The sequence below is a fragment of the Onychostruthus taczanowskii genome, unplaced genomic scaffold (assembly GCF_017590055.1).
Source record: "Onychostruthus taczanowskii isolate IOZ18803 unplaced genomic scaffold, ASM1759005v1 scaffold15, whole genome shotgun sequence".
NCBI lineage: Eukaryota > Metazoa > Chordata > Aves > Passeriformes > Passeridae > Onychostruthus > Onychostruthus taczanowskii.
In genome coordinates this window covers 602,066-617,319 of record NW_024498685.1, presented here as the reverse complement: position 1 = coordinate 617,319, position 15,254 = coordinate 602,066, and the positions used below count along the sequence as shown (strand labels likewise).

The window sequence follows — 15,254 nt, the reverse complement described above, 5'->3', positions numbered from 1 at the left end:
ATGTTATGGGGTTTGCCTGAGGAAGGAGAAACTGTAAAAATAGGCATTTACTCCACAGAAGAATCTCATGTGCAAAATGTGGGCATGACAGGCTGGTGTGGAGCATTCACAGCAATGCTTTCAAAGCTCAGCCCATGGCATGACCCCTGTTAATCCACACTTGAGATGAGATATGTTCTGAAGTTCCTAATTTGGCCCTGATTTGGGAAATTCCTTTAGTTTAATGAGTTTTCTTTATATAGTCACATACCCTTCTTTGATTTCAGCTGTGATTTCCATGTTGATCTGGCTGGCATTGAGGTGTAATGAGGAAAAAAACAGTGATGTAAAGAGTAACTCAGCAGAGTGACTGATGGGGCTCTCCAAATGCCCACCAAAATTGCATCCAAAAGGGTCTGCAGTTCCTAAGAGCAGTCTCAGCCTAGCAGGCTGTGCCTGAACAGATTTATAGAATCACAGAATGACTGAAGTTGGAAAACACCTCCACGATCATCAAGTCCAACCTTTGACAAATCCCCACCTTGTCAACCAGACCAGAGCCACATCCAGTCATTTCCTGAACACTTCCAGGGATGGTGATTCCAGCACGTCTCTGGGCAGCCTATTCCAATGCCTGACCACCCTTTCAGTGGAGAAATTCTTCCTGATGTCCAACCTGAACCTCCCCTGGCACAGCTTGAGGCTGTTTCCCTCTTGTCCTGATTTCTTGTGACCTGGTCTACAGGTTGTCCTCGCTTGACCAGTGTGTACAAAATGGAGCCAGTCTGATTCCCACCTTTTGTTCTAGCTGTCCCAATGCTTATCAGTCTTGGCAACAATCACTTTCTCCAGGCTGCTCTGGTTTAAGAGGGAACAGACTTTATCCTGTCATAAGGATGCTGGATTAAGCTGTGATCAGAAACAAATTTGTGTGCTAGCATTTGAACTCTGTTTCCTTCCACATCCCTGGACTCTTCCATACTTCTTCAAACTTAATTTCAAAGACAATTAGGAATATAACACCAGGATACAGGCTGCCAGCTAATCTCTCTGTACCTCTAGGGACTCTAGGCCAATCTACTGCCTGATACCCTCCAAACTTTTCTTTGACCCATTCTCTCCCCACTCAAAACATCCTGATTTTTCACTTCAAATGCATATTTTTCCGAAGCAAACTGCTGCACACGTTGTGAGTGAACAAAGTGTGTCATCTTGCTTTCTTTCTGAAATACTGCAAGACCAGAAAATGAAGAGCAATTCCTTTCAACTCCTTTCCTTCCAAAGCATCCTCCAAAGCATCCCATTCCTGTACTGTGAGCAGCATTCCACTCTTTTTTTTATCTCTTCATTTGCACTGTGATCATCACTTACATTTGAACCAGATAAATCCAAGTATAAGTCATACTAGAGATGTTGAAAAACTGTATCTTGTTCACAAAACAATTGCCTTGACAGTTTCTTGGGAATGGTGGCAGTGGATACATCCTTGTGGGTATGTCCTTTGGGCCAAATCGTCTGCAGCTATAAACTGATAGTTTTCCTGGGCTGATTTACTTCAGCTGAGGATCTGGCCCTGACAGTGTCTCTCATGCATGTCAGAAGGCTCAAATTCATCATGAATAGACAGCTCCTGCAAATAGAATGGCATGTCAAGGCTGGACAGAGCCCCATTTTGGCTGGACATGGGAGATAATCTTGCACTCAGATATTCACTTCTGCAGCAGCATGGTCCATCTATGCTGAAAATGCTCATGCTCTGACATTACATTGAATCTAGTTTCAAATTTAGGAGCACGCCACCAATGCAGGAATCCCAAGGCTTCTGGTAACTGACATTTATAGTGACTATTGACTTAGGGCCTCTTAAAATACTCTTTCAAACACACAGAGAATGCAGCTGCATTGGTGATCTGGAAAAGGGTTGTCAAAATAGCAAGGCAAGGTTATGTGCCATTTGTACAGCTTCTAGGAGAGCTTTGAAGAGTGTTTCATACAGCTTGCGGTGTTGTCTTTGAAACCGATGTTTTGCAATTGACAGAAATGGGAATTATGGCATGAATTCCTCTCTCCCAACATGGGAGAGTATGCTTGTGTAGCCTTGTTTCTCTGTCCTTCATACCTCAGGGAGGTATGATAGAGAAGAACCAAATATACTTAACATAGTGAAAATTCAACAGAGTTTTCTAAAATAACCCTTTGCTGGAAGCTTCCATGAATTTCTTATCTTTTATAAAATGCATCCCACACACCAGTTCTAGTTCTTAGAGATCAACAACATTCAGGCTAAATGAGATGGAGTGCCTTTAAATATTTCTTTTCTTTTGCATAAAGGCACCTGGGCATCAGAAGACTGGCATAATTGATTCATTAAAACTATGTAGTTACATAGATGCACACTCATCATCCCATGTCTATATATATACAAATATTAATATTAAAGATGTACACATCTATATTGGAGATAAGTCTAAACTAAGCTCACAAAATGCCATTCAGAATCCTCAGCTCCAAATCAGTTTTGCATTTGGGACCCATCTATGATTTATCCTGTGGCCCTTCCCATGGGAAATTGATTGTACGTCTTCATTTTGCCAACCAGTCCATGTGAGGAGACCCTGGAGAATCCCTTCAGAGACAGAGGGGCTCCAGGAACAGACAGTTTGCTTGTGTAGAAACAGTTGTGGAATTGGCACCTTAGTGACCAAAACAGGTTGAGGACTTTACAGGACAGGACACAGTCTGTAGAGGGGGGTGCAGGCAGATATTCAGATGGAGTGAACTGCCTGAAGCTCTGGTGAAGCAAAATCATCTGGTGATTTGGCCCATGATATGTAAACAGTTCACTACAAGAGGTTATTATCTGAGGTAAATAATATTTAGTAAATCACCTGTGATTGATTAGATGGTTACCCACAGCCATTCTTCATCTTCCAAAAACTTCCTTTGCACTCCAGCTTGCATTTTTCTCTGTACAGCACCGAAGGAGGCACACAGCCATGTAAAATTTGTATTGAGTAGAAAAGAAGCAGCATTGTATTACCTATGCTATGTGATGAATCTAGTACAAATATTTTTATCCAAATATACACATACATCTAGAGATATCTTTTTTTTTTTTCAATGACCAGTATAAATACTTTACCTGGGAGGTTATTCCCCATGTGCAAAATGAAACAACTTGTCCTGGGATTTAATCTTCTGTTTTGCTGGTGCTCATATTCTTGGTAAGAAGTGGGTCACTGTCATGGCAGGAGAAACCTTGTTCCCTCTCTTCACCCTGCCGTGTTTGCTCAGGGCTATGTAAGCGCCGTGGTGAACATTGGATTCATATGCGTTGTAGTTATTGGGCAGCAAGGTTTCCTTGAACTTGCACTCATCATGGAAAACAGCCTAAGGAACAGTAAGGGGAGGGGGTAAGGATACAAATCAGGTACAATCAATTTTCCACCAAGGCCCAGGTCATTTTTCTTCCTTGCATTTTTACACCAGGGCTTGTTGCAGTGTGTGACAGGTGGTGCCACAGCCACTGTGGCCAACAATAAATCTCCCTCCTTGGTGCTAATTTGGTGTCAGATGAACTCAGATGCCACCTGTCCAGATAATGGACTTTGTATTTCCTGTGGCAGATCAAGTTAATTCGTTATAAGTCATGGATTTCTTCATTTTATTTGCAAGTAATAATTGCTGTCAGCATTGCACCTTTTCACCCAAACAACAGCTTTATTTTACACGTCCCCACTGCCAGAAGTTCCATCATTTATAAAAAAAATTATATTCTGTCTGTTGAAACCTTCAGAGCTTTTCCAAACAGCAGTGTCCAGGGACAACTGCTTGCTTTAATAAGAGATTTGATTAGCAATAAATAATTTATTTCTTAAACCATTAGTAATATTTGACTATGCTGCTGGTTCTAATCTGGGAAAATAGTTTTAATATCCTCCATGCCAAAACAAGAAAATCTAAGGAGGGGGAGTTATGTGAGAGAGGAGTTGCAAGGACAAGCAGGAGACAAATTAAAAGAGAAAGCAGAATAATTCTCTGACTTCAAATGTCTAGCACATGAGATGCCACCAATGCAATTCTATTTGGGCATCTGTGTGATAATACCATCCAAAACCTGTAAGAGTTTGACTTAGGGCATTGTCTGTGCAGGGAAAATGCACACCTCTTAGAGCTTTTGAAAGTGTCTTTGAAAATAAACAAAACTGTATTGAAAATGGGGCAAAAAAATCAAAGGGATTTCTGAATCCAGACCCTGTACTTCTTTAGAAAGACCCAGCTAAGTAATGCAGTTGGACTTGTGGCACTTTTTAGGTGCTTGTGATCACTTGTGATTGAAAGAATATTCCTGAAGTGGGACCTTAAAGTGTCCTACTGTCATTAATAGTGTGAGAAAGAAACAGGTTAGTAAAGGTCCCTCACAACATTAGGCATTATTTTAAACCACTGCAATGCTTTGTTGAAATGACAGCTGTTGCAAAGGAAAGGACTCTGCTGTTCCTTGACAAAAGAGATTGATACAACCAGTGCTATTCATTACTTTGAGGTGGGCTGATTTTGCCTATTGCCCAGGGCCAGCCTCTTTCAAATGCGCCTCCTGACAAGCACTTTTTCTGCTGGATATTGACACTGGAGATGTGTTGCTCCCATCTCAGAGGTTAAACAGCATTTAGATAGCAAATCATCTAGATGAGGATGATGGTGTTTCAGTATGATTTGCATGCCATTGTTAATAGTTATTATTATTTTCTCACCCTTTGCAACTGGTCTCACAAAACTGATCATTAAAATAACAGCAGCCACACGTGTTGACCTTGTAGGGTAGACTTCCTATTTATTCTTGATGGTGTGGTTGTTTTTGGTAGGAAGGAGCATGTGGTCATTACTTTACTAAGAGTAGCTGTTGAAAATAGCTATAATTGTGCCTCTCCTACCACAATGCAATGCAGGATGGAATCAGTGGGGCTCAGCTTTGCTACAATGTGTATGCAGCCCTGTGACCTTAGAAGAAGCCATCTAATTAATCTGTACTATTTGCAGAATATGTTCATTTTCCTAAGGTGTCCCCTGTACAGTCTTACAGGAAAGCTTTAAAATCCCAGCCCTGTAACAGCCATGCTACTTGTTGCATTAAATAGCATTGATGACAGCAGGCTGAGCAGGCTCTCTGTAACAGGAGGGCTATTTTCTCTGCTTGTAATCAGAGATTTCCATAAGGAAAAGACTGAAACAAACAAAACCAAAACAAACTAAACCCAAACAAACAAAACAAAACGCTAAATCAAACAAAACCACTACAAAACCTTTGTTTAAACTGTGAAAAACTACTTGGACTTGTACTTACCGTCCCATACAACCTGCCTTTGCTGTTCATTGCAATGAAGAGAGCACTTTTCACACCAAGCAGACTGACAACTCCTCTTTCTACAGTGGATATTTCAAAGAGACCTGGAAAACATGAAGTTTAATAGGAGTGTTATCACAGAATCTACAGCTAATAGAAGGCAATTCAGATATCTTTTTTTTTTTAATAAACCCTAACAAACTTGTAATATATTATTTATAAATATTAACTCCCTAATGCAGCAAAATAAATATACACAGAGAAGATCTTGGGTTTTTCTAAATGTCACAGGATTTGAAAATAATTATTCTAGAATTGTAGTCACATTCTTTATAAGCCTTTTGCTCTATCAAACTCTTTTGATCTGTCAAACTCTGGACCTTTTCAATAAAAAATAATTTTTATGTAATATGCTGTACTTTCAAGAGGTTTTCTACTGAAGTGTGGCTTGCATTTTGAAGTCCCACATGACATTGCTGCAAAAGATTTTAGCAACTGCCCTCTACAGGAAATTCAAATCCACATGACTAATGCTTTCCTTAATTCTTAGGGTAACAGAACAGCACCTACAAAAATTAACAAACCAGGACCAGCAAACCCCTTCCATGGGACACACTGAGTGTCCCAAAAATACTGGTCAGCTGGGATTCAAGAATCATGCTTTGGCACTCTGGACTCAGCAAAAACCTCCTGGATTCAAAAGGCAAATGAGAAGGTGAGAAGTAAGAAAATGCAGCAGAGGGTCACTTTTCGACCTGGTTTGTCTTTTCTCATCTGTGCAGCAAAGCAGGTAAAAATAAATTCTATCTAAATTCATCTAAGCATTTTGTGCCACTATTCAGCCAGAAGAGTTCTCATGTTTATTGATCCCAGAGACTTTAAAAGGCAACAGATGTAGCACAGGTTAATAATATCAAGTCACAATATTTGCACTCTGTGAAGGGTAATTACTAGAGTTCACAGCAATTAAGTGACATCTATTCTATTTCATTTCTGGATGCAACTCACTGTATTGGTTTTCATTGTGAACTCCGCTTATCCTTCCGTCTGGGAGGATTTGAAGGTGAAACCCGATGCCCACGTTGCAGTAAAGCCTCCGCTGCCTCTTGATTCCTAGCAAATAGTCACTCTCCCAGTTCACATCTGCCTTCTCCCCTGACATCCCAGCCATGGACCTGGACAGCAGAGATTGCCATCCTCTCTTCAGCAATGTGCCATTAGTTCTGCTTACAACTGGGTGTGTGGCAGCAATCCCGGCTAGCAAACCCAGGAGAAGGAACGCAGGCAACGTCCGGTGAGCGCTGGCGTCGCAGGACATAGTGATGAGAAGTCTTTGTGCCGTGGCCATCCGGTTCACCTCCTAGGCACGTGTTCAGAATTAATGGCCCTAAAAATACCGCCCTTCTTGGTTTTCTCCCTTCAGCATGGTGGCAGAGGCTTATTTTTGGAAAGCAAATAGAGCTTGCTGACCTGAAACTAAAGCCCGATAGCAGTTGGGTTGGGAGCAGAGACAGGCCAGCAGGACTCCAGCTGGTGGGGACCATGGTTTGTAGATCCTGCTTCCCACTGGGCAGCCTCCGTTATATTTGATTGAGCCATCTTTATAGTGCAGGGGCTGTCCCTGCCCACATCATCACTCTGACATCAACAGCCTGCCCAAGGTGAGGCTGCCAGGGCTGTAACACAAACCTGCGTCCTCCCTGCCTGCTGAGCTGGAGTGCTGTCAGCCAAGACAGGAGGCAGGAGTGGGATTTCATTGGCTGTGGAAAGCAAAGGAGTCAAATTGGTCGGGGAATCAGAGGCCTCACAGGCAGCTTCCTTATTTAGAGAAGAAGGTGTAAAAACAGTTCTGGACCTCATCAGTGAGCAATGAGAGGTTTGCAGCCACTTCCTTGGTGGCATGATCAGCGGGTGCTTGTCAGGACACCTCGATACTCGGGGACAATCGTCATGAGTGGCCACAGCCCTTTCTGTGCGCACCCTGCAAAGCCAAGGCAGCTCTTACTGAGTGACCCACCTGCTAACATCTGTCTGTACCTCTGCAGCAAGTACTCCTGGCTGGCTAAAGGAGGGGTAAGCCATGCAGCAGGGACAGAAGCCCCAGCTCCTGAAGGTTTTATCCCAGTGGGAATTCTGCTGAGCAAGGCACACAGGCTGGAGCATTGATCTTGCAGTGACACGTAGATGGGAACACTAGGTCTTCCTGTTTTTCACTGAGGTGACTTCCAGACGATCCTATTTACCTGGGGAGGGTATGTGCCTCCTGCAGGGGGGCAATAGTATTTGTAGCAGCAAGACAAGGACTTAGGTGATGTGTTAAAGATGAGGAAAAAGTGAGATGGCCACAGCTTCCCAGTGTTTCACTGTCTCTTTTCCTCAAGCCCAAATACTCACTATTTTATAACTTATGACCATCTTAATTTGCCTCCCCTTCCATTTGCTCAGACTGTCTTAATTGTTTCCCCTAATTTTCCACTGAAGCTGTTTCAGCTCCTTTGGAGTTGGACAGATTAGACTTTTATCTCAGTTAGTTTCACAGAACTTATCAAGACATAAGACAGAGGAAAATGGCTCAGATTTATACAAATCCTTTTGTCAATATGTCTGTCAGCTTCTCATAGTACAGGCCTTGCATCTTCTGTGTCATTGATAAGCCTGCTAATGAGGGGAGTACCTGGAAGCAGAGTGTGACAGAGTTTCATATTAAGCAGCAGAGGTGCAATACGAGGCCTGGGACACTGTAGACTCCCTAGCATGAGCCCCGTGAGGTGAAGGGGAGCCCCTGGTAGCCTTGAGGCAGGTGATCAGTCAGAGTCAGGGATGTATGTGAATATTGATTGCTCTCAGGAGACGGGCTCAGCTATAAAATTATAAAATAATTGGGAACCACAGGGCTAGGCCCTGGCTGGTACCAGGTGGCATTTCAAGGTCTCTGTGCCTTTGTTGAAGCTGAACTTGACTATCACAGAATCACAGAATAATCTGAGCTAGAATGAACCCGCTAGGATCATGCAAGTCCAATACCTGGCTCTGCATAGGACACCCCAGCAATCCCACCCTGTGTCTGAGAGCCTTGTCCACACACTCCCTGAACTCTGGCAGGATTGGGGTGGTGGCCAAAGTATATCTTTTGCTGACAAAGAAAATCCTCAGATCCTTTTCTTTTCTCTCCTGCTTTCTACTTCATCTGATGATTTTTTCATCTATATAAAGGACATATATAATTTTTAGGAAGGAATGATACTAGTATTTTACACCCTCTTATCATAGCTGCAGTCTTCATGAGAGGCCAGCATCACTGGGGAAAAAAGCCCAGGGTCCCTGTTACAAGCATGGAGCACTGATTTCCCAGTTTTTCTTATGTTGTAGTCTGAAACCTGCCTATTCCCAATGCATGTGACTCCTGGCAACACTTCCTGGTCTCAGAGCCATCACTGTAAAATCATGTATTGTAATATTTTCTTTCCTGTTTATTTTTCCCCCTAGAGAATTTTTCAAGTGTAATGGGTGCAGAGCTGGATTTCCATCCTCAGCTTTAATCACCTTTGCATCTTTATGTCTCATTCATTGGTTTTAAGAGAGCAAAGACAAACCATGGGCTAACTGAGCTCCCCTAACTATTGCTGGCACATCTGCCACTGTGGATTCCCCACAAGGTGTCCTGATGGACCAAGTTAAAGGAACACTTTGTAGGATGCACTGTGTCTCATCCCAGTAGCCTTGATCCTAGGAGTAAAACCAAATGGTCAGACACAAAACAAACAAAGATAATTTCTGACAAGTCTATGGGATGCATTGATTTGTCTTTTAGTCAGTCCAGCTGGAAAATGACTGCTGAGAGCTGTGGTGACCCAGGAGACAGTTTTGCTCCAGCAGTTTCCTGCTGAGCAAGTCCATCTGACAGCATTCTGTATGGAAAGGGTGCACAGATTACTTGCTTGCAAAAATTCCAGACTTTTCTTGCCTTATCTGTAAACCAAACCAAATAGCTAAAATTTGTGATTTCACTGGGACAGCTGGTCCTCTTAAGACCAGGAGTCCTGGTGTCTGGCCCCAGACCAAGTGTGTGCAGCTGGGAGATGAAGTGCATTCTGCAGTCTTGTGTACTGCTCAGCAATTCTGCATCAGAGTTGAAGTGAGTCTTGAACCATTCTCCAGTTGGATCTGTGGCCAGCAGGTTGCTGAGTTTCGGTGTATTACCATTTGAACCGCCATGTAAATTCTTGAGCTTCTGATTCAATTAGACAAGCCTTATTTGCTCTAAAATATGTCTCATTCTGCTTAAACTCGTCTTCTTGGTCCATGAAGTGACTGTTTCCAGAAAACACACTGTAACCTTCTGATTTTCAGGTACCATGTTGTCCTGGCTTCATGTGCCCAGTGAAATCTGATAGGGAGACATCAATAACATTTGCAGTAAAATAAACCCTGTGAACTCCAAAATAGTAAAAATTTACTTCAGCAATCAAACTCTGCTTACTCAAGCTCTTAAGACCTGGGGTGACAGTGCTCACTGCCTAACTAAAGCAACACGTTTTCATTGTCAGTATTTCAGCACAATATTAAAATAACCCCTCTTTGGAGCACAGCAGTTCAGATCCACTTTCAGATAGTCTAAGAAAAGTCCTGCAGCTGAGCAGTAACATGATATGGATGCAGAGCATGTCTTTCAAAAAATGTGTGCTGACTTAGGGTCCTAAGTTCCATTTTCAAATCTGTTAAAATTGTCTCCCTATTTTAAGGTCTGTAAAGAGCAATCCCTCATTCAAACACAGAAGGATGGACTAAAATTGTTCACCTTGCCTGTGAAGACCCAAGCTGATGATGGACAGTGGAGAAGGAAGATTTCCAGGTGATAAATCTGCCCGTTGTGGCAGGGCAGGTGTTGCAGACTCTGGACAAATTGCAAAAAAATCTGTAAGTCCAAGTATGACCATGGAGCGCCATCTGATCATCTTTAGGTTAATGGGGTTTGCTGGCCAGCATGGAGAGATTTGTAACACAGATACCAGGACTGTTATGAATTAAATATTAATCACAATCTGAAAGCAGCATAAAAAAATAACAGAGCAAGAGTTGCAGAGCTGTATTGACACCCAAGGACCCCTCCAAACTGTAGAACTGGTAACACTGAAAAGGGTGTTGTTCCCTTGATGCCAACAACATCAGGGAACACTGATGTTGTTGGCATCAAGGCTAATTTGGATAGGACCACAGAATAGATCATTAATCAGCAGAAGACCTGAGCTCTAGTAGTAGGAGGACGACAGAAAGGGTTGTAGTACACAGTATTTGTTATTTCTCTTCCCACTACCCAACAGAGAGGCAGATTTGTTGTCACACTGATCCCCAAAGTGAATAAACAAGACAACAGACAGCAACCTTGCCTAAGAGCCTTGGCAGCTGATGAGCTCTTGGAGGCTGAAGCAAGCAAACTTCTGACCCAAAACTATACCTTCATTGCAGCTGCTGACTCCTAAAGCATGTACAAGACCTGCTCAAATATGGTTTGCCATCACCAGTCATGAGAAAGCCAAGATATTATCAAGAAACCTCCATTTTCTCACACACACAGAGGTCCTGGTTAGGCCACTCAGACACACCTGGGCAGGAGAGTATGTAAATTTAACAGCTTAGAGTAATCGCAAATAATTATCCTCCCATTTCTCTACAGAGAAATCTCCCACTGAGATTTCACGTGTCAATTTCTTACAGACAAGCCCAAATCATAAAACAGCTTCCTGCTATTTTCTTTTTGGAGGGAAGTGGAAAAAGAGATCTACTCCCACAAGGAACTCTGGAGGATTTAGGAAGAGGTGGATGCTGCTAGCTTGCTTGGAAAAACATCTTGGTTTACTGCTTAATCATGCCGAACTCATTCTCTGGAGAGGTTATATCAAGCACCAGGACAGTCAAATATGCCCATCTTTGCTGTCCTGAGCTGGCCAGGTCTCCCTCTCCATGTCCCACAGAAACAGGAATGACTGTCAGAAAAGGGAGCGGTGACTCCACAGTGGACCTGTGGCTTCCCACCTGGTACTGTGCCCACCAGCCCACACTGCTTCTCTCATCACTTCCTCAGCTGTTCCCACTCCACAAGGACAGGCAGTATAAGGGTAAAAGGCCGAGGTGAAGAAAACAGAAGTGACAGCCACCACCCCCACAGGAATCTGCCTGGAGTTATTTATTAGGAGAGATGAATGACAAGGGACATGTTTAATTTTGTTTGTTTGTTCCGTGCACAATTTGCTCATTACAGCAGGAACAGGGATGCTAAATGCCACATTTAAGTAACATTTTGAGTAGGAAAGCAAAAAAACCTCTTGGTTTTTATTGTTGTTGGTGATGAGATTCTATCCAGTGGCCCAGCTGTTCTCGGTGTGATTCTTGACCGTAGAACTATTCAGATTAAATTATGTAATGAACATAGAAGGTCAAAGGCAATTTCTGTCATTTGTTAGGTTATTGTGTCTTCCTTGTGTTGTGCACCATTAGCTCAGTTGAGGACTTTCTCTTGCATGCCAATTCTTCCATTGGTCTGGATCCTCTCTAATATTTCAAAGGAGAATTCTGAAACCTTTTGTGTAGTCATCTGAACTTTCCTGCATTTTTCAAGTGTTTGGGGTTTTTTTCCCTGCATGACAGGCAACACCTGAAGGTCTCAAGCTTGTAATTCATCATTCAAGCAGTTGTGATTCATTGTTTAATTTCCATAGAAAGGATCCTGGTTTTGATATCTTCTCCTTTCCTCTTCTGCAGGAACAGACCTGCACAGTTCCTGCAGAGAGCTGTTAGGGTTGCACCCTGTTGGCATCTTCTGTGCTTGAAGAAGGAATGCATTTATGGCACAATGTTCTGAATTCTCCACAGAAGCACGACAGAATTATATCCCTGATGATAGCCAGAACCTTATTCATAAGGCATCTTTCCAAGGCAACACAAGTTTTTCCCCCTAGCAGTCTCTTGAATCTTCAGAAGCTGCTGAGAACACCTTCAGCCTCTCCTTTGAACAGCTTCAACATGCTTCCTGTGCATCCTTGGGGCTGTCTGCTGGACTTCCTCCAATCTATTGACTTCACTTCTGTGCTAGGATGCCCTAAACTGACCATAGCACACCAGATGTGCCAGTGATGGGAAATAATCCCTTCCCTCACCCCTTGACCTCCTGGCCACCTTTGGGCTGTCCTGCTTCACCACAACTTGAATTTGGGTTCAGCTCTCTGCACCATGATCCCCAGCCTCTTCTCAAAACAAAGCTGCTCCCCAGTCAGTCAGTGCCCAGCCCGGACTATTGCTAGGAATAATGTGTTCCCAGGGTCAAGGCTCTGGATTTCTTAATGCCAGGCTGCACAAGAATCCTGTCAATCCATTATTCCAGCTTTTCAGGGGCCAGCTGGATGCCAGCCCTACCCTCATAATATATTTTCCTACAATTTATTGTTGCCAACTGCAGACTTGCAGGTTGGGGAAAATAAACTAATCTGGGAGTAGTGATGGATTCTTCCTCAAATGCCTGCCATTCATACAGGATGTTGTTTCCACTCTCCAAATTATTGTTCATTGTGATTTGGTTCTATGTGGTCATCACACATAATAAAATACAATATTAAAAAAAAAAATTTGGTTTCTGCCAGCAAAGACCTCATTCTTTAGCATCATCTTTTTACATTCATGTTTTTCTATGTGTGATTTTAGATGTTCTCCTCATAATCCATGACTATACAATCCCTAAGGCACAGCCTAGAGACAATGTGAGATGAGTAAATGCAGTTCTAATCTGGTCAATTACAATGGTCATTCAATATTTTTAAAGACTGCAAGTCCTGTTTTCAGAAGGGAGCTCACCTCTCTGCGTCAAAATATCCTCTGCTTTCAGTGCATCAAGGAGATCTCAATATTGGTGTCATTTTTCCCACTGGAGTCTGGGATCTGTTGAAGAGCTGGCTATGAGTAATTAGGACATCAGTACCCTCTCTACAAAAATCATGCAGGTTTGTGGGTTTCTCTGGTTCAAGTCTGTCTCTTCTTTGCCTTGAAATTATAATTTCCAGTAGTCACTCTAAACAGTAGCAAATGTCAGTCCAAAGGAAACTTTTTGTGTTTAAGGCTGCAGCCACCTTGTCATTTCTTCATCAGGAGTGTAAGGTATTTGTTGTGATGGTTGTTAACATATGGAAGATCAAGATCAGATTCCTAAAATATTCTGAAAACCAGTTATAGCTTTAACAGTGACCATGGTTAAATATAAAGCCTAAGTTATTTGTTCTATTAAAAAGCCCAAGTCTTATTTTTATCAAGTGATGTTATGAGGGCATGTTCTAAATCAGCCAAAAGCTCTTGTAGCTACAAGAGCTTCACTTCTGCAAATTTTAGCAGCCTAGTTAAGTTGGTTCAGCTCCTTGTGCATGTTGTTAGTACAGAATTCCTCCTCTGACACTGACTAGATCAGGCAGACTTCAGAAGATGAAACATTTGAAGAAGACAGGCAAATAAAATGAAAGAGCTGAATGATAATGTTGAGTTTATTTTTCCCCTGAAAAAGATGAGTCTTATTTGGACAGGGTCAAGTTGTGATGGGTGCAAAGAACCAGGAAATAAACCCATACATTTCATACATGTAACACTTCTCCTGACATCCCTCTCCATGCTGTCCTACAATTCTTCCTGTGCATGGGCCCAGTTTAGGATTACGCTGTTGCTGCTGCTGTGCAACTATTCCAAGCATCCTTCCAGCAGAATGCATATTCCATACAGGATTAGAGAATGGTTTGTCTGATGCCCACTGGACAGGCGGTGTGCAGCAGGGTCAAGGCAAGCATGCAGCAGAGCTCTGAAATTTCCTTTTTGATCAAGAAAGGAGTGAGCATATGCTGGCAGATGGAATGTGTGCTCAGCTTACTTTAGTGGAGTTTCAGCACTGACCTTTTGCTGCATTCCTCCAGCAGCAGTAAAATGGTTCTGGTTAAGTAAACTGACATAGACCACGTGCAAAGCCAGCTGTCTTCTCCAGCCCACCATTTCTCCTACTGTTACAAGAAGCCTGGATGCATGGGAATGTTGTAACTTAATGTGTAATAACCTCTCATGGAAATAATGTTGTGAAAATTAATGGTGCTCATGACACAATAATCTCCACCTTGAGGAGCCAATTTAATGACTGGCCAGAGAAGTGCACTGGTCCTGGTTTGCTGTACTTTATATTAAAGTTTTCCCGACACAAAGAGGAAGTTAAAGGCTCTTACACCACTGCAGCTTGGCCCATCCTTACCTCTCTTTGACTGCTTTATGTTTTCCATCCTTTGTTTCTCTAAGTGTCTGGCAGGTCTGGCTCTGTATGACTCCACAATAAAAATGAAGATGGATTAGGCAGAAGTAGGTGATCCAGCAGGCCAGTTATTAGTGGGCACAATGTTTCTCTAAAGAGCTATTTGTGACAGCATCATGAGCAAAAAGAAGAAAATACAAAAAAGACATATCTGCACCATGTATAGTACAGAGCCTGCCCTTCCAAATTCTTGATGCCTTTTTCATGGAATCATAAAATCATTTGGGCTAGAAGTGACCTTTAAAGGCCACACAGCCCAACCCCCCTGCAATGAGCAGGGAGAACTTCAACAGATCAGGTTGCTCAGAGCCCTGCTCAGCCTGACCTTGACTGTTTCCAGAGATGGGGCATCCTCCACCTCTCTGAGCAACCTGTGCCTCTCTGGGCAACCTCCGATCACCTTGGTGTCCCTCCTCTGCACTGCCTCCAGCAGCTCCATGTCCTTCCTGTGCTGGGTCCCCAGAGCTGGGCCACTACTTGAGCTTGTCCAGGTCCCTCTGGATGGCACCCCGTCCTTCAGGTGTGTCACTGCACCCTCAGCTTGGTGTCATCTGCAAACTTGCTGAGTGTGCAATCAATCCCAATGTCCATGTCATAAATGAAGAT

At 42.9% G+C, this 15,254-nt stretch overlaps 1 protein-coding gene across 2 annotated transcripts; it reads right to left on the bottom strand.

Moving 5' to 3' along the window:
• Positions 1-602: 602 nt before the first annotated feature.
• On the bottom strand, positions 603-6,870 carry FGF6 (fibroblast growth factor 6). Of its 2 annotated transcripts, XR_005952226.1 has the most exons (4): positions 6,332-6,870; positions 5,324-5,427; positions 3,122-3,369; positions 603-2,946 (listed from the first exon to the last, which is right to left on the bottom strand). XR_005952226.1 is itself a non-coding variant. In XM_041398890.1 (3 exons), exons 1-3 carry the CDS (start codon positions 6,669-6,671, stop codon positions 3,193-3,195), a joined length of 621 nt encoding a protein of 206 aa, XP_041254824.1. In that variant the 5' UTR covers positions 6,672-6,870; the 3' UTR covers positions 603-3,192. The 2 variants fall into 2 exon arrangements, 1 of the variants encoding a protein (XP_041254824.1); XM_041398890.1 differs by having other exon boundaries at positions 603-3,369.
• Between the last annotated feature and the right edge of the window lie 8,384 nt (positions 6,871-15,254).